General features: G+C 40.5%; 1 protein-coding gene across 1 annotated transcript in view; it reads right to left on the bottom strand.

Annotated features, from left to right (window-relative positions):
* The window catches only part of fstl5 (follistatin-like 5), a 159,167-nt gene that overhangs the window by 97,078 nt on the left and 41,077 nt on the right, over positions 1-21,012 (bottom strand). Inside the window, 1 exon segment of the mRNA XM_034543006.1 lies at positions 19,244-19,274. Coding sequence (XP_034398897.1) covers positions 19,244-19,274 — 31 coding nt within the window.

Here is a 21,012-nt window from a genome sequence, read left to right on the forward strand (position 1 = left end):
TGACCTGATTGGAGACAGTCAATTTGCTAGTTTATTAAATCCCTGCGGCGGCCGGGCATAATGATTATTCTGTGAATTTGTGTCGCGCAGCCAGCAGGCATCCTCTGCCACCAGCAGGGTCAGCGAAGGGCACGGTCATTTGTTATCAGTATGCACGTCCAACAGTCTGGTCATCAGCCGACATCAGAGACAAATGAAGAGCTGTGCACAGCCATTCATTTATTGATGACCTATTACTGTTTCAGAGCATTGCAGAAATACATGATGCTCAGTGGTAAATGTGTATATATATATATATATATATATATATATATATATATATATATATATATATATATATATATATACAGTACATACACATATATATATACACACGCATATATATATATATATATATATACACACCCGTATATATATACACGTGTATGTATATATATATATATATATATATATACATATATACAGTACATACACATATATATATATACACATGCATATATATATATACACATGCGTATATATATATATATATATATACAGTATATACACATATATATACACACACATATATATACACATATATATATGTATATATACTGTATACACATATATATACATGTATATATATACATAATATACTCTTACTTGAAATAAATACGGGGCGATTTTGAGGCCATCTCAAGTATATTATTTATGTCTATATATATATATACACATATATAATATACTCTTCTTGAAATACATAAATATACACATATATAATATACTCTTCTTTAAATACATATATATATATATATATATATATATATATATATATAAACATATATATACATACGTATCTACACATATATAACATACTTTACTTACGGGGCGATTTGAGGAAGTTTTATTTGTGAATTAAAGAGATGATAATTATAATTCATTATTCACAACGAATATAATATACTAAAATAGTGGCATGCTTTACATTACTCACTAATATTCAAATCCAATCATTTAATTCCAACAAAGGCTGACAATATTGACTGATGACGGCGGGCGTGAGTCAGTTATTGTTATAATGACAAACTGCAGTGAAGTCAGGTCTGACAATGTTTTGATATGACTCGTGACACCCAATTAATTAGTAACTATTAAATTCATGTTACTGTTGATGGCTCTACACTGTGGCGGCTCGAGCTAATGTTAGCTTCAAAGACTGAAAGGATGAGCTCACCACGAAAGCTAGAGGTCCAGATTCAGAGTTAGGATATGAGGATCAATGTGCAACTTTAGAACTGCATAACCTTAATTCAACAATGATATTACGACAGAAAATCCTTCAATAACCATTAAGGACTTTGCAAGTATACGACCTATACAAACTTTCCATGGCAAATAGCCTTTGATGCAAAGAAAATGTGTCTGAATGTACTTATTAAAAACAATGCAGGCATAAAATGCCCTCGTGAAACGTCAACATTTAGTCAGAGCATGTAGGCAACACTAAGTTCCCGACATATGTGACTCCAGAACATCATTTGAAGGGCATCATCATTCGAGGCATGCATAATGAGGTGAACACTCTCTAAAAGGATAACAGGCTTACTTGGACACGGCCGACATAATCATATTTTGTAACTGAATTGTCAACTTGTTTACTCGGGGTGAGATCAGTCTCAAAAGTAATTAATGCACACAGGACGATTCACAAATGTAGTTTGTGATTTATATATAAATGACTCACTCCACAATACTATTCATTAATATTAATTATAAACAAAATGCAGACATTAAAACAATTGTTCAAATTGTTTGTTGTTCCTTTTTTGTTCAAACAAATGGGTTTGTGAATCAAAAATGTAGTGCAGGTGTTTGTGTCTGCATCAGAATTATATTTGTGAATCTTGTGTTTTATATATATATAATGTATTATATATATATTTAAAATAAATAAATAAAATAAATAATAATGCAAATAATATAATATATATAATATATATTTTATATATATTTTGTTATTTGCAAAAATATATATATATATATATATATATATATATATATATATATTGTTTGTGGAGAAAGAAACAAAATGCATTTGTGAATCCTTCTGTGTGCATCTTCAGTCTGACATTGCCTCTTTGATTATTATGGTTCAAGCTCACAACTGACAGCCTTTGACAACGGCATTAGTCCCGCCCTTGGTGCTACTTGGCTAATTGTTAGTGCCCTCGTACACTTCAAGAAAACACTGTTTCATGTCACGCCGCCTAATCAGACATGATTCAAAATCAGTGGTGCTCGCTATCACAGGAAAAGACAAACAGCATTGTAACGGAAAGTCTTTGTAAAACCCTTCGAGCTGCCGTCGGACATCTCTTGCGCTCATGCTGCATCTAAATGCTCAAAAACCACAACACTTTATATCAAAGGTCACTTCCAGGTAAATACATGAACTTCGACCAACCCATCCGAAGTAGTAGCCGACCCCTATTAAAGCGGGGAGAAACGTGGGGTTCAGTGTCCCACTCCAGGACGTCCAGCAATGTCTTGAAGCACATTCACTCTTGGACGTGCATCTATTTTCTAACCAGCTATAGTGCAGATCCCGTTTCTAAAGTGGCTTTTTCCTCTTCCTAAACTAAGAAGGTTTGCCTGGTACATATCTGATGTTTTCCATTACGGCGGCTCAGGGTCCTGAGGGAGAAACCAGAGTGTTGGTAAACAACAGTCAGGAGCTCTGACTCGGGCGCACCGAGTTAAGCTGGCCCGAAAGGCCCAGGAGCGAGTACAAGGGGATGCAAATCAGAATGAACAACTCCTAAATCAATGCTAAGACGTTACATGCCACATAAATAATGTCACATTCCTTTACACCAGCTGACACTAACTTCTTTAAAAGTCTTAGCAGATGTTGAGAGGGTACGTACGTAAGTGCCGTGTGCAGAGCAGCAACTACTGGAATACACGAGCATCCAGAGTTGCAGCAGCAGTTAAGTGTATTTTTAGCAAAGCCGTTGTCATGCAAAGAAAAAGTTGAATGTATGCGTTCGGTCTGCCATCACGCCTGTACTTTTTCCCACAGTAACTGAAATAAACTGTGGCCATAAGCCTCAAGGATGTCTTGAAGCCCATTTTCAAACCAGTTTTGAGTTGTTATTTATGCACAATCTTGTAGATTTTGTTAAGAGTTTTACCTAGAGATACTTTAATAAATCTGTAACCATCGGATGGTGTTTTGAATAACGAGACAACCCCACTATAATAGATTTACCACATGAAAATACACTACATTTCCTAATTTGAGGTGACTAGTGCAATGCCCATGGTGTCTGTCCAGAATGAGGCGATTGCTAAACCCCCTTAAATGCTGCTTGCTATGTTCTCGAGAGCCGCTCATTGATCGTTGACCTCGGGGGAAGTGAAGAAGAGTGTCGTTGTAAAGGTTTGTGTATCCAGCATCCAGCAGTACGGTGACTAATCAGTCGTTTCGGTCTAGATTTCTTTCATGGATTAGTAATTTTTTTATAGCTTCTTTCATGATGAATTACGTATAGAAAAAAAAAGACAAGATGTAAAGTGGAGGTTTACGATGATTCTTTGTTGAGAGACTTTTACAGAGCTGTTGGTTAAATCAAGTCGACGAAGAATTTCTTCGCTCAATTCATTTTATTTTGTTCACTTCATTCAATGCTGTGCCCTGAAACAACCGCACTGCCGAGGGATTCGCGCAATATGAAAAAATGAATCATTAGTTTTTTCTGATTCACGCAATTTACTTTGAGAGGCTACTGGAGGGTTTAATCAAAAAATGTGCAGCCACCACCAGGTTTAAAACTGTACAGCTCCGTGTCTAATGGAAAGTGTCATGACTAGCACTTTCACATACTCGGCTGTCAGTTAAGAAAGCTCCACAGTTTTTTGTTTTTTTTTAAATATGGAGATGTATGCAGCAACTCTACAACAACATTCCTGGTAACGATCTGTGTGTGGTTAAAAAATGTTTGTGGCATATTAAACGTGAGAAAAGGCTTGCAGCTTCGTCATCCTTCGGCACATCAAGTCAAAGATCTCTGTCTTCCAGGAGTACACCCGCTGAAAGACCTTTGCATCCATCAGCAAACGCGACGGAGGTGGTGTGTTATCACCTGCTGAAATGCACCTCCTCTCCTTCCCCCCTCCCCCCAACGTATATGCTAATCGCAACACCGGGTAACGCTTTTGCTCCTGGTGGCATAAACAACCCGTGAACATTTTATGAGGAAGCTATTTGAGGCATAAGAGCTTTTCTTTCAACCCTTTGGAGCAAAGTAACCCACTATGTTTAAAACATTGATGACTTCCCCTTCCACCCCAATGAGTCCGTTGCATAGCCCTTCCTCTGAAAGGCAACGCAAGTCATGAAAGAAACGTGTCACGGCATTACTTATATTTAGCAAGTTCTCACTCGAGTGAACAATATTAACTAATCGTGTAACTGTAGGTGAATATGTTGAGTTATTTTCATACTGTATAGCACGATTGGATGGGATTGGGTTTTTCTTGTAATCTGTGGGGCCAATGCTTTCTTTTGTCATTTTTGTTTGAAAAAATGTGCCAAATATTTGGTATAACTAATAAAAGAGAAGGCCTGTTCCTTTTTTTTTTTATAATGAAAGCTGAGCTCTGCTACCTGCTGATCTGAAACCTAGCCAGCCTTTATACCTTCATCTCGGCTCACTAACTGAAAATGAAGGGAAAGCCTTCGCATTCACATCTTAGGACATTTACTTCTCATACAAGATGGCAATTTCCTCCTTAACAGTAAAACACGCCCCAGTTAAAAAAAAAAGGAGGAGCAGCACAAACTACTCCTGTGTGCCCTGAGTCGTCACGTACGATGGAAATACAGCGAGAAGGGGAAATTAATTACATTTCTGGAAAAAAAAAAAGGCTGGAACATTTTCAGTTCAGGTAAAGGAGGCAGATATGAGTGTGTTTACAACTGAACATCCATTTTGTAGCTCTCTGCAAACGCAACCGACGGCACATGAATAGACCTTGCACCTGGGTGTTCGAGAAAATCTAACAGAACAAGCAAATCAAGTCACGTCCAATGTATTCATAAACATGCTGTCTGACACATTCATCACAAACAACTTTGCATGGTAGGAAAGAACACCCTGTAAATACAAATTAAACCTATGTACTGCATAGGGATAATGGCTTAGCAATGGTTCAATAAGGTGTTAATGGACAAACCACGACTGTCCTCCACTCTGCCCATTAAAAGTACACCCACCAATCATTAAGGACACTTTAACATATTATTGTTTTACAAATTTGAATCGGAACAAATACACTTAACACAATAATCCAAGAGGGTATTAAATTTAGAGCATTTCTATTGCCTCCTGCCAACAGTCATGTTGCATTCTTTGAGGCATAAATCTAATTTCCCCTTATCTTACTAAAGTTATGGTCATGTGACGACAACTGAGACTACTCAACTGAGCAAACTTTGCTTCAATTTGCTGATAAAGACCATGAGAGATGGCTGTAAGAAGACCTTAAGTTTATTTTTTCCTGTTTCCATCATATTATTTTAACCAGATCAGTCTCGGAAGTAGAAATAAATAAATCATAAGGGGACGTTTTTGGAGGGCACCTGGTGGGTAAAGATTTTTCTTTTTTTACTTTTATCTTCTTTTTAAAATCAGCAAAGAGTAATGTTGGAAATCTTCAGGTAATGTCTCATTTTCAGTCGACACGGACCATCACTTCCACAGGTTTATATGACCAGAAAATGAAGGCAAAAAAAAATGAAACTTTTAGCTTGTGTCTGCTTAATGTGCTTTCCGAAAACAAGTGCATTATGTTATTGCTGCAAGACAGCGTGATCAGTCTTTTCCGGCAAAATGATCAACTGATGGCATGACAGCATTTTTAGGGGCTGGAATCTCCCAGTGAACTTCTTATCCCATGAATATTTGAAGCATATTTACTTAATCGTTGATCTCCACTGAGCCCCTGAGGTTACATGTGTGAGAAAGAAAATACACAAATGGCTGGAAAAAAATAAAGAAAAAAAAGAAACATTGTGTTTGTTCTGAAAAACGTTTGAGTTTAATTGCAAAACTTTTCATTTGCGGTCTCTCTGACTATAGGACATTGATTACCATAAATGAGACGATAATTAGCTTGCCTACTCAACGCTCTCTCTACCTCACTCCCCTCAGCTACTACGATGCAGGAGAGGGATCCGGACATTTAATGCAAAACTCTGGACGATAAACTTGTCACTACTGCATATATATATATATATATATATATATATATATATATATATATTGTAGTGTCACGGGCTGTCGCTAGGACAGGCTAGCCTGGGGCGGTGCCAAGAGAGAGATGAACACAGGCACGTCCGAGGGTATTTAACAAAAGTCCAGGTTTATTTCCCATCCCACCAGCAAGGTAACATCCAAAAACAACAAAGTATCAAAAAAAAGGTCCAGTTAGATAACACAAAACATCCCGGAGGAGAAAGTGGTTAATTAACCAAACAAAAACTCAATCCTGGTGAATCCAGGCTACGAGGTCCTCTCCCTTGTTGTCCTCTTCCAGGTGCTCGTGAGTTCACCTTCCGCTCTCCTTTCTCCTTCCCAGGTGCTCTCCCTTAAGTCTCCCAGCCCTGCCTCAATCAGGTGCCTTAAGCAGCTGCAGCTGGGTGAGCGGTGAGGCAGGCTGGGAGATGTAGTTTTTGCACTGGTGGCCACTCTGTAGCGCCCCTCCACTACCTGTCCCCTTGTGATGCCACAATATATATATGTATATATAAGTTGGAAGAAGACCCAAACTGTGCAATGCAATACATCCCATCAACACAGTGTCATAGAAAACAGATGGTGTGTGTTTAGGACATCATTGAAAAATAATCCTAAAAACTCTGGGAGAGGAATACCTTTGCTTTATTCAGGAGCAAAAGTTCAAATACAAAAGAGAACATAAGACTGAACTGGTTGGTTTCCTTTTTAGAAAGATCATAGATTAATTGTTTGAATTTCATATTAGTCAACAAGTGTGTGTATTATAGTGCCATATTAACTTCTGGGTTTTAAAGAAAACCTTCTTTCTGAAAGTCCAAAAACCATTAAATGAAAAAGGTATAGACCTATAAAATTGATATCGATGAATTCATATTCAGGCACACCAGGTTCACGTCTGTATGGGCGTACGTATCTGTCTCTTTCCTCTGCCGTGCTGCTTGACTGAGACTGAAGCTGCACAGAGTCATCCAGACTGATCCAATCATACATTGTGAGGGCACAAAACCCGCCACAGAGGCTCCCCTCCACCATTACGAATAAAATGAGGTATTTCATCTTCTCAGTCGTGAGGGCCATAAGCGAGTGCGTCTGCCTCGCTCCGTCTCTCTCCTTCAGGCGCATGCTGTTCGAAAGCAATACGCAATTATAACCATCCAAACCAATGCCAACACGTGTTTTGGGGTCGCTTGTGACAGCCCTTGAGTCCACCTATACGCTGGTATACAGTAATACTGCCAAAGCATAGTGGAGGTGCAGTTTATCTTCCCGGGGGTCATGCTAACGCTGAACTAGCATCTTGAACAGTAGCAGCTGGTCGGTTAACGTGGGCTAAGACTCTAACTGCGCATGCGTTCTACGCAATCAAGACAAAAATGATGAACTACTACAAGCGGCACTCCCTTGCTCAGAGTATAAATGTATTTTAGTAGTGGCAGTAAATAGACAGATAAAGTAGGAGCAACCGTTTTGTTTGTCCCTGGGACATCCGTCCAGCTGAACATCTGTTCCCCAGCAGCTGGGCTAGCGTTAGCTACACTCAGCCACACAACGCTCCATCATGTAGATCAGGTCTGCAGACTGTATACCATAAACTATATAAAAACCAGACACAGTCTGTTGGTGGGAGATCGGGATAACCTTGTTTTACATTTATTCAATAACATTACAGCTTATTTACTGTTCAAGGCTACAGCGATCGTGATTTGAATTGATTATTTGATTTGCAACGACAGCGCATCAACGTGCTGCAGGGGGCCACATTTATTACTGGAGCATTTATGGCAAATGTCAGAATACATTCAACAACCTAGCCAGACCGCCACCGGACCTCTGCAGATAGGAGAGGGAGGAGCGCCGCGATGGGAGCTAAGCTAACCGAGCTAGGACCTGAGGCCACTCCACTACCCAGTCTACTCATGGCTGATTGATGTTTGGTCGCAGGGAAATAAGATGGATGAAGTGAGACTCCAGGTGAACCCAGGGGACTATTGAGCCCGCATCCTTACAGAGACCCGGCTCCATCGTGGTCCCGGATCAAGCAGCACTTGATGGGCGAAAACCGCATGCGCCGGACTCCGGTGGGACGAGAGGAGGTGGACTCTGTGTTTCCATCACGATGCTTAGCGCTCAAACATATGTTTAATGAACGATGTTTTCCTGATGTCGAGGTTTTAATGTTAAGATGTTCCATATTATTATATTATTTTCCCAGATAATTGTTTTTGTTGCACTCCAGGAATGCGTTCCTGTTTCTGCTTTTGATTTGTTTGTCATGTTTTTCTTGTAAATGGGCGACAACTCCATTTGCTACAATTGCTTTGTTGTGCATCCCTGTGTTGCATAATGACAATAAATTATCCTTGAATCCCTCGATTGTTAAATATGTCCAACACATCGCCTCTGTAGTCTGATCTAATTGATATCCTCTAATGAATCTGGATGTTTTGCAGCTGTTTGCTTTGAATAAAACTTTTGGACGAGTCATTATTTTTGTCTTTTTTACTTTATCATTCAAGTAACTTGGTGTTTATTGGATCTGTTGGTTTAACTGCTTCTGTAGCCTACTTTCGTTGAACTGTTTTCCAATGGAAAAAGGTCCAACACATTTCACAAATGATTAATTATTAACCGATAGTGGATTGTTTAGGTTGCCGACTGTATCATCTTTTACAGCTTAACTGATTGTATTTATCAGTTGCAAAGTTTTTTTGGCTGCCTCTCAACGCGGTTGCGTTTCCGTGATGCTAATTGAATCTTTGAGTTATTAGTACGTTTACCTCCTTACAAATGTTAAAAGCCAAACCTAATTTAATTGAACTATAAAGCGGTGCCAGTTCAAAACGGGCCTGTCCCGTAGACATTCATACAGACAGATACACCTTCCACTTTAGTTATATTAGATTAGGGAATTGATTCAATACTGGACCTGGATTCATCCTACCGAAACCCCAACGCTGGAACTGATGCTGTGTCCTATTTTCTTTTCAAGGGAAATGGATAAGCTCCAATATCTCCTCCCTATACCCATTATTAGCATGCAAAATACAATTTATTTTTTTCATTCAATAATTCTGAACATCCACTTGCCGAGATAGACGTTATTTTTGCATTACTTTTAAGCTCTAGAGGACACAATGTTGCCGAGATAGAAGAAAAATCGATCACTGCATACCAATCACTCTAATAAGCAGTTTCGCTGTTACCTTCTCTTTTCCGTTTGTACAATAACCCGATAAAGAAAAGATAGAAGTATAATCAACACTTAAATGTGCCTCAGCAGATGCTGTGATGTTTACATGTATTCAATTGTTTTGCAAAGCCTACCTCCTGTAGAGGTTATATAACTTAAGCGAGAATGGAATCTACGGATCCTCAAAAAAATGCATTCAATTGTCGTAACAAGACCAAAATAATTGTGTTCCTTCCCACCTCTTACAGTATGTGTGTTTTTTACCATACAGTGGATTTGCAGCAATAGAATAGACGAAATTAAGACGAGCTTTACGATGACATTTAAGTGGCGGAATGCTAATGGGAAAAGAAAATCTACGAAACCGCATATTATGTTTACACAAAAAACAGGTTTGGTGTGGAATTGAATCTCCCCCCTCAAAGTAATTGCAACATTCAGTGCTAAATACTCTCGTCCAAAGCATTAAGAGCTCGCTCCAGGTTCAAAGTAACGCTGAAGTGTCAGTGATTTGAGGGTATGAAGGTTAACAACTGAGCTGTGAATAATTTGCATCATAGAAAGGCTTTCGTGTTCACAATATTTGACCACACAAATAGATTTTAGCAAAGGAAGCAGAGGTTTTGGCAGGTTGAACTCCCAAACTAAAAATATAAAAACACAAGATCCAGACTTATTTTTTTTAGTACCCAGCAATCAATTATGAGTGTTTTCTTTGTCCAAACGTTTTTTATTTTGTGATGAAAGTCATGGTTCCGCCTCAGGTTGAAGAGCTAAAGGGAGACATCAAGGCTTTTGTTGAATGGCCTTCAGAGGGTTATGCCGTTTAAACTCAATAGGGGACAATAGAGAATAAATTCCAGAGTCCCCAAAATATAGGACATGAACTGAATAGTAAAACAGATTAAAGCACACAATGCTCCTGTCTGACAACAGCAAATGATATAAAAAAAATAAATAGAAAAAATGTGTATTTGCCATGATGAAACACAAAGAAGACCATCTATGATTGCAGCAGAAGAAAGAACATGACGAAAACAAAAATTGCAGTTGTGTTTTCTTTTGTTTTTCCCCACAACGGTACCGACGAGCTAAACCCCCCTGCTGAGAACAAACGCATACAACAAGGCGAGAGTCTACTGTCAGTCAAATCAACCTTTTTTTATATCTCTCTACATGCAAACAGTGCAACAAAAAAAGCTGCGTCGCAAGATAATCTTGGAATCCGAGCGTGTTCGAGACTCTCGGGCCTCAGCTGTTTTCACTCATACGGTCTATTCATGCTTCCTAAATTTTCGCCTAAAAAGACAATTTAGATATTAAAGCTGTCGTCGCCGCTGTGAGGCGATTTACGTCAAGCTCCTGGGAAGAGTTGGATAAAGACATCGGAGGAATCTATAAGAATGTTCTTTACTTCTTTTTTTTTTCAGCTGCAAAGCATAGAGGTCCCTTTTCATTTTGGAAATAATGTGCAAAAGCATACAATAAAATATCTCTCACAGAGATTTTGTCTTAAAAAAAAAAGAAGGTACAATTAAAGTTAATCTTGTCTGAGAACAGGAACCGTCCCTCCATATGGTGTTCCTTCCTATTACTGTGTTGACCTTTGGCACGCCTTCATCCTTATCTACCACGGGTTCTCGAAGATCACTAAGAAGTATTGATGAATCTCAATTAGATTTGTCACTCCATTTAATTCTACATATTCCGTATATGCTTTTGCCAAAATATATACGGGCATCAACATCCTGGGATTCATTTACACGCTGAAGATGACTGTCGATGGTAATATTATTGATGTTGCTAAGTGTGCGGCACGTCATGCTTCCTTTGGCAGTGCTGATGATCGCCATGACACCCATCACCCTCTTTATTTTTGTTATCCTTGTGCGTGTTATTATTTTTAAATAAGCAGTTTAGCAAGTTCATTAAGCATTTAAAGAGCTGAACATAAATTGCATGGCACTACAGTATATTACGTCGAGGGCTAGGACATCCCATCAGTCAATGTTCAGTAGACGTGATAACTATGAATTTAAACTTTTTTTTTCGTGTCATCGGGATTCAAAATGTGTGGAATAAAAATCTGTAGAAATGATGTAGCCCAGAAGGTTTTGGTTTTTTTTTTCTGGAGATAACGGTGCATTTTCGACATCAGAAGCGATAACAGGACTGGAGTCTGAAAGCTCATTTGGTTTTCAAAGACGTCAAAAAAGCAACGCAAGTCCAAGGAAATCAGTCTTCCATTAATTTTCAGTGAAGCGGTTCCAAAACTACTCCAGTGGAACGCGCTCTTCCGATGCTGAAAAGGATTTTCTTTTGGACTTCAAAAACTAGAGAGCAAAGGCAGTCAAACCGCTAACTCACCGTTGAAAATGTGTATCCAGGGATGAGAGCAGCAGAGCTATCCAATTTAATTGGCATTTAAGGAAACACCATTTGAACAATTAGTTCATTAAAGCCTGTGCCCAGAAAGGAAACTTTTGATAGAGAACTAAACCGGGGGTTCAGAGGATGCAGATTCCTGCTGCTTTACCCCTTATTAGGAACTGACTTTCTGACCGAGGGAAGTGCAGTTAACGAGCAGGTACCACAGAGAACTTTACCTCATCACAATATGAAAGGAAAATCAAGGAAAATGTAGCATGCACACTTTGGGCGAACACATAAAACCCAGGGAAGATGACAGGTGCAAGGCACACATATAACATTATTAATGGTCGTAGCTTCTTTTTGACCGCAGCACCTTTCCCCGGAGACTAGGACCCTTTTGAGGAAATCATAGTGTTTCAACTGCAGGGTGTTGGGTTTTACCCCATAAAAGGCCCTGGTTGGGAAGGATATTACTTCCTGAAAGTACAGGAACCTTTAGGGTGGTGTCTCTTGTGTCGATTTCAAACCATTTTAAGACGATGGGGGTGCGATAAGATTTAAAAGTACGGAGCGATTGTTTCACGTCAGGTTACGTTCTAAAGCCTAAAACAATATTGTCAGACGAATAACAGGTGATTAACTGTGGAGACGGACACACTTAGTTTAATTTTTCTACTCAGCATTTTATTAATTACATCCAACGTGCATCGATAAACACTCTGCAGCAGGAAATGCTGCTGGATGACCTCAGTGCATGCATCAGTTTTCAGCGGGATATTATATCAAATGTTATGCCTATATCCCGAAATATCGGGACAGTGGCATTCGACCATGACTCAGAGGATTCTGGCAAGGAAAGGGGTGTGCTTTATGGTGAATAATGTTAATTTACTAATTGAAGAAGCTGAGGGTATTGCATTTCTCAGTAACGTTACCTTACGGTTTTAAGTGACAAATAAATAAATTGATAGAAGTCTCCGTTTCTGAAGTGCTAAATTTTTTTTTTAGGGGTGAGTGAACTTCTAACATTAGTATTATTACTTCATTTATATGTCACCGGTCCAACCAACCACCGGGAGCACCAAGGCAACAGAGTTACCGTTAGCTGGCTGGCAACACAGAGTAGCATATTGTCCAGCTGGTTAGCCGTGTTAGCCTTAGCTAGCTTGGTAGCCTCGAGCTAGGTGGGCCACATTTGGATTAGGCTGCCCACTTTGAGCTTCACATTGGCTCTTCGGGAACCAATGGGCGACGCCAATGTTTTATACAAAAAAAATGCTTTTGCCCCATCTTTTTCATCCATCCAGCTTTTTCATACATCAAAGGGACTAATTTGACGATGCACTGAAAAAAACCCTTTGAGCAAAAATAATTGACCGACAACTTCTTCATGGAAATGTGGCTTTTTGTTCAAGGTGTGCTAAGCCGTTGACCCGGCACGCACAGCAACGGCAAGAATAAATTGAACGGAGACTTTATCAATGTTAGTGGTGACAGCCGCGTTAGTCAAACGATCCACAGCATGGAAGAAATATAGCCCTGAGTTGTATCTGGTGTATCAACGGGTCAGTTCACCCAGGTGCAGACTTTAAATGGAAAGCTTTCTTGTCACACTTAGCGAGTTATAGAGAACTACCCCACTGGGTGAAGGCTTTTGAGTACAGTTGCGGACATGCTTTATTGATTACCTCATTCTGAACCATTTAACATGTTGTAGGAATGCGTGGGCCGGTGCCTTGGAGGTGGGTCTGCATTGTCAACACTTCAGCTAACAAGGTGTGTTCAGGGACTGATTGCATTACGTAACCTGTTTTGTACCATTCCTTAAATGAAATATACATCCCAAAGAATTGGAGAATGTTGAGTTAACAACCAAATCTGTTGTGACATTCATCTTTTGGTGGTTTGACATCGCTTGCCGGTCGTATTGCGATCAGATAATTTAAGAGCTGTAGCCGAGGATTTGTACCGTCATCGACCAAAAAAGTACGGGCAATAATTCAAAAAACTTGAGCGTGAAGACCTGCAGTGCAAACACAGCCTAATGCTCTTTGAAGTGCAAGCGTGACCATGACAGGTATAGCCGCAGCAGGTCACGGAGCTGTACTGTACCGTATTTAGGCCAGACACAACCATCCTCTTATGGCTTAGTGGGTCAAGGAGCATAAGTGGCCTGTAAAGTTAGCGAGAGAACTCCTGTGGGGATTCAAAAAGGAAAATCCTAAAGGCTTTTTTTTTTTTTTTTACTCGGCAACTCATCTAAGCCTGTCAATGGTGCTCACAGATGGTGCAGTGCAGTCCCACAGCCTCTCTTTTAAAAAAAAAAAAAAAGCGACTTCTCTCCACGCCTAGAAAAAAAGACTCTGCTCACTCTGTGAAACCACACACGGCTACTTGATCGAGACTCGCCGTATGAAAGCCGTTGCAATTACATTGTCGCAAAACAGTGAACGGCTAGATGTAACAACGGGGGGAGGGGGGGGGGGGGGGGGGGGGGGGGGGGGGGGGGGGGGGGTCTTCCAATGATTCTGCGTGAGGGGAAAAAAAGTGCATTGCGACTCAGCATTCACCGCCGTGTGATGAGTTATTAAAAGTGTAACCCGGGCTCAGAGGGGTGGTGTGTAATTTTAGAATTAATATACAATTTAGAGCTCGGTGTTTTGCAGCCTCTGAATTATTCAAATGTGACTCGTCGACGGGCTTGGGTCTGGTGGGGGGGGGGGGGCGAGGCAGCTGCTATGCATACAAATTGATATATTATGTCAGTAAATGAAAGAATGGGAGACGGCGTAGATTAGGGAAACATAAACATTGGTGCTAGGCAACAAAACAAGACGTTTGCTCGTGTGCAGAGTTCAAACATAAAAGGCTGTGCCATAATATTATTGGGGATAGTCTACGGAGTCACCCAGTGGACCTTTTTGTGCTAGTCGTTCAGTTATGAAAAGATTTGATTAAAATGCGTCCTCCGGTACTAAAATAAACTTCTGGCTCACTCAGAATTACACGCGTATTAAAAATATCATCAAAATCATACCGTGAGGCACCAATACCAGAATCGGGATTTGAGTCCAATACTTTGCCCATGTACTTGTAGAGTTTAGAGTTTTAACTATACTATAAAGACAACCGCACCTGATACCGCTTTCCATCAACGTGACTACGATGTCATAGGTGTCGACCATACTGTCTGTGTGTGTGTGTGTGTGTGTGTGCGTGTGTGTGTGACCAAACCATCAACAAAGTCGAACAACAACGAAAAGGTGAAACCCCTGACTGACAAACGTTACTAAAACGCTGTTTCAGTCACGTTGTTTTCAATAATGGCAACAAAATGTATTTAATTTTATTTTTTTTTCATTTATTTTATACACTTTATTCTATTTCTACTCCGTCTGTATATATAATATTCTTCTTGTTTTTACTCTATCTTATTTCTGTTATTATACTACTTGTTTTTTACTTATTACTGTGAGCAATGCTGCTGTAATCCTGTAATTTCCCCACTGAGGGACTAATAAAGGATTATTTTATCTTATCTTATCTTATCTAAAAACATTGGAGGTATATTCATGAAACATAACGGTATTTAAAAGTGGCAATTTTTTTTTTTTTTCTCACCGCATTTACAGTAAAGTAAATTACATCCCTGTCAAGTACAACAATGCAACCATGGTGATGGAGCATCGAGTGGTGAGGCGTTGGCAAAGAACTGCGGTGACAGTTTTCAGTCGCCTTTTAAAGAATTCACAGGAAGTCAAAGAAACGTTTACTTCCTGTTTAGATCTGTCGGCTACTCGAGGTTTACGGACCTCGTTCGGATTTATTCGGATTTGTATGTGTTTGTAAATATTTATTTATGTTTGTACTATATGTTAACCTTTGTTCTTGTTATGTCCGCCTGCGTTTTGATGTTTGTTGTATCAGTTTTATTTTTATTAATCACACGATGGTTTTACAATAAACCTTCATTGCACAACATGAGACTATAATAGCCAACCATCGAGCCTTATATTACAATTTCACAGACCAATCGGATTTGTTGTCAAATCTACGAGCCAATCGGCCCTCTGATCTGGGGACAGCCAGGCGTTTCCCATCATGCATTGGGGTCACGCAGTCGTGACCCCAATGCATGATGGGGGTCACGACTGAGGATATCGTGAGGATAAGAAAATACATTTTAAAAGACTACTGTCATTCAGAATATTCAGGACACATAACAACCCCAATTACAAGGAACATAGATTCAAAACAATGTTTTCTCGATTTCGGGAACAAGCTTCTTTTAACCTGAACATGAACGAATCTGTCACTGAATAGTAAACAACAACAACACCGGCAGAGTCTCTCGTTTGCACACCATACGCAGCCATCCTTCATCGCAGTGTTGCCACCGCTGACATTACTTACATGTAATGAGGAAGGCAAGACTATCTCCATCAGGTATTTATGGCTAAATCGCTCTATTTATCCCATAAAATTGCATTTCACCGGCGGCCCAAGGTCTGGCCGCAGCCTGCATAACAAGCCCGGTTAGCGTGGCGTGGCGCTCGTTCTGGGACTCCAATTACAGGAGCACCCTGGGAAAAAAAACGGCTGGCATTTGTCTGTCTTTGTCTCCTCCGCGCTGACATTCAGTTAGTGTGGATGTTTTCTCATCCACACTAAATGTGAGAACGTAAATATCCATCCGTCCATTTTGCCGGAATAAAAATCATCTTCTTCAGGGTCGCAGCGGCGCGCGTCAGGTGAAATATTGGGGTTAGGAACTCCCCCGGCCAGGTGGCCCGGTCCATCACAGGCCGAAGGAATATTACAGTCACAATCGCACACATTCAATTATGCGTGTTTTTGAGTACGGAACAAGACGGGACAGGAAACACACCGCCAAATAAAACGGGTGTGGTCGAACTTGTTTTGATTTTTAAGGGAGCAAAGCATGTTAAAACCTTCTAAAATGGAAGTCTTAAAAGATAGGCGAATTGTAGTGCATATCGTAACGAATGTACGCAGTTTTTAAAGCGAGTATTTAAAAACACATATTTACCCCCCCCCCCCCCGTACCTTTTCCTCATTTGGCCTTGAAAATGTCCATTTCCCAAATGCAGCTTGTTAAAAATCGCTGTTTTTAACACTAAATGACTCCAGTTGCGTAATAATGAGAAGATTCCAATGTTACGGGGTAGGGGGGTGGGGGTTAGAGTGGGTGAATTATTTATGATTTTCGTTGAAAAGTCGACGTGCCTTCTCGTTATCGGTGGCTGGAAAATGGAGTTTGCTGAAATCCGGCCCCAAATGTGAGGATCTCACCCCCCCCCCCCCCCCCCCCCCCCCCCCCCCCCCCCCCCCCCCCCCCCCCCCCCCCCCCCCCCCCCCCCCCCCCTCCCCCCCCCCCCCCCCCCCCCCCCCCCCCCCCCCCCCCCCCCCCCCCCCCCCCCCCCCCCCACCCCCCCCCCCCCCCCCCCCCCCCCCCCCCCCCCCCCCCCCCCCCCCCCCCCCCCCCCCCCCCCCCCCCCTCTCGGCTTACGTAGCGCATTAAAGTGAATCACAGCGGACAGCCGGGGCCCGCCCCTTTATGGTAATGCTTCCTCCGCAATTACTGCTTCGACCTTCCCCCGGCTGAAGAAAGATGGGGGAGACGTCCATTTGGCGGCCCCCCCCTCTCAAACACTTAAGAGGGAGACGAGTCGGGCAGGCGAGATCACCTTTTGCCTGACATTGACTCTTTAGAGGAGACGGAGAAGACGTTAGAAAAGGTGACAGGGGGTTGACAGATGAGATGCATCTGTCAACCAGGTGAGAGGGCCGGGGCGCGTTAGTGCTTCCACACCTGCCTTTGTGCCACACCGGCGGATGGAGCTGGTTGGGTGATAATGGTGCCAACTACAGCTGCAGCTAATGGTCCCGTCCATTAAAAGATGAAGGTATCCATCTTTTTTTAAAGTAATCAATCGTTGATGAAAATGACAACGTCCCCAGTGTCCAAGGGGGACATTCTTGAAATAACTTTTATACGTGTCAAACCAAGAGGCCAAAAATGTAAAGATATTCGACTTTTACAATGGTTTAAAATGAAGAGGAGCCAAAGTTCCACATGTTTGGGAGCTTGGAATGAGAGACATTCACAGTAGATGTAAATTAGAGCTAAAAAAAAAAACGATAATTAATTCAGGGTTTCCGCCGGTGGATTGCGAGCCCCTAAATTGACTCCCCGCCGGGCATAAGCAAGGGGGAATTATGTATGTTTAAGATGTTTTTTTTTTTCTCTCACTAGAATGCGTAGTGAAAGTGGTAAACTCCTTTTTAAGGAATAACTAGAATAGTGCGGAGGTTATGTGCTCAACCTTTGCGACTGTCAAACGGGAGAGAGAGAGCTTGAGTGTGTGACTGATATAATATATCATAATAATATATATGATAATATATCTGTACGTTTAGACTGTGGTGAATAAATGCAAGTCATTGTTTTCTGATTCCTTCTCAGCTATTAAAAGGTGAATATATGATGCATAACTCTTAACCCATAGCTTTTACAAAAGGAACATATTAGTGTATGCAGTAAAAACATAATCGACCTACTACCACCGTGGATAACTAGTTAATGGGATACAAATATAATAAGATACTATTAAATGTACAAAAATGATCCAAAAGCACAAATCCTTCATTCAAATCTATTTTTGTATAGAGTTTACAAACAAAAACCTCTATCACCACCAACTGGCTTATATGTGATGTCGTCTTTTTACTGCTTTTTCTCTCTTATTGCTCTTAATTAATTAATTTGACATATTTTTTTTTTTTTTCTGGCTCATTGTGTCCGTCAAAGAACTTTGTGAACTCTGTTTCTAAAGACGCCATATAAGTAAAGTAACTGAAAACGTATATATCTGGCAAAAAAACGATGAAAACAGAAATGCTGTGGCCAGAGAAGGTCGACATCCGCCTCATTGGACCACCGCCCGCACTCAAGTTGAAGAGATATGATCTAATATCGACGTTGAGGTAATATCGATGTTGTCCAACACCTTAGTCGTGACTCAAGCATGTTACTGCACACGCCACGACGCGTCTCTCAACTACCGACTAGCTCGTGCGTTCGATTCCCACCTTGAAGAAAAACTTGCAATGCGCTCGGAGAGACCAACATGGCAAATGTTTTACAGCGCAGACGTGGTCGGTTTGTTAAAATTATTAATTATCTGCTGAGGGAAGAAGAAAGAAAAAAAAGAAAGAAAGGAAATGCTACCTTATGGATTTCCTAAAGCGGAGTTTATTTGTAGTGAAAGGTGTTTTCTGTATCTGGTGGTTTCTGCGTGACGCCGGTCGTGCACATTGCACGTCACAGGGAGAGAGTTAGGAAAGAGGAGGAAATGAGAGATGGTGAACTCACCCTTTATCCTCAAGCTCTCGGGGATCCCATCCTGCAGGAACAACAAGGAGAAGAGATCACAGTTAAGATAAACCAGGAGATCACCGCATCACGTTATCGCTTCATCCGAGGGAGTGAAAACCGTGCCAAATACATTGTGTTTCACTACTTAGAGCATCCAACTCTGTGCAAGGAGATCGTACGTTAGACATTCGGTCCTCGAAGTTCAATAACGCGTCTGACTCTGAATGTAGTGCCGTCTGTTTGAATGGAGAGTAATGATGCACTCAGGTTAGATATTAACATGCCATTACCGTAAGTGGTAATTTGGCTCATTTACATGCACGGTTGATGATCCTTTTCGCCTGGTTTCTCAGAGTCATTTTTTCTTCTTTTTTTTTTGCATTAATACAAAGTTTTGTGCAATAAAACGTTAACAAGAGAGCTATGAATACAGAATAGAAGGACGAGAGGGTTCATGATGATTCTCTACGGTTCGGTGAAAGGCAGCGTTATTCACATTCTAGGATATTTTCAGTTTATTTGATTATTTTTAATTTATGATCTTTTCTCTTGCAAATTATAATTTTTTTTTGTCTTTTTACATTATTCCCCTCACGTATCTTACCATGGACGTCCTTGTTGTTATACTGTTTTCAAACAGGATTCAGATTCTGTACCTCTAACTCATCCATTTTCACTTTTATCCTTTTTTCTCAGCCTCAATGTCCATAAATACCACTTGAACACATTTGCGGTTTTCATTTTTTCCTCACTCAGCGAACCGAAACTGAACTGTTTGACCAAAAAAACAAAAAAAAAAGAATTAATGGAAATCACAGTGTAGAAACACATAAAAAAAGAGCAAATAACCATGACCACTTGACTAGGTGCACTATAAAAACCAGCTGCATTCGGAGCGTGCATATAGATGACGGTTGTAGAAAACGGCGTTATCGGGACTATTATTCTGAGTAGCTGCTCTCCACAAAAAAAAAAATCCCCAAAATCCATGAATACTAAAGAAAGAAAGAGGCATTAATATTTGATTTCTCCACAGTGGAATCTGCATAGCTCATCTCTCTCTCGTTCTTTTGTGCGGAAACATTCAAACTCGAGCGCGCCGGTTGTCATAGAGAAGATGCATTATGCAACGGGTCCGCGGTCAATAAGGAACAGGGGGCCGCGACGGAAAAATAGCAGATTACCCCAACCCGGAGTTTGCAAAGAACATATGTATTCTCTTATTTAAACATGCTTGGGTTTGATTCTCGGTCAATTATGCAGTATGCAATGCGTTTAAAGTATTTAACACATGTATGGATAATAATATATTCTTGTTCAAGAGATCTCATTAAAAAAAGAAATGCATCTTGACTAATTCAACCTAATTCTACCTCGTGTATCACTGTCTGTGCCATTCACACCATATCGTCGTCCTTATAGTTTCATTAAGACACCGAAGTCCGTACACTTGCATTAATAACTGCTGTTTTTAATAGAGGTATTAAATCATGGTTAAAAGAGAAACAACAAAACACCCCTGTAAACATACTTGTACTTTGTGCATGTATTTTCTCATTTTCTCTTTTTTGTGGACTGTTATTTGTGCACATTCTAATGTCACTGTGTCATTGCTACCGCGTGAATCGTAACAATACTTACTTATAACGAGTTACGCGCATGAAGAAACGACATCATAGGACACAAAAAGATCACTTGAGTCTGTCGAAATTCAAAAAGCTAAATATATATATGTTATTCTTAGTCAATTCATCGTAGGCAAAGCT

The sequence above is a fragment of the Cyclopterus lumpus genome, chromosome 10, assembly GCF_009769545.1.
Source record: "Cyclopterus lumpus isolate fCycLum1 chromosome 10, fCycLum1.pri, whole genome shotgun sequence".
In the NCBI taxonomy this organism is placed as follows: Eukaryota; Metazoa; Chordata; class Actinopteri; order Perciformes; family Cyclopteridae; genus Cyclopterus; species Cyclopterus lumpus.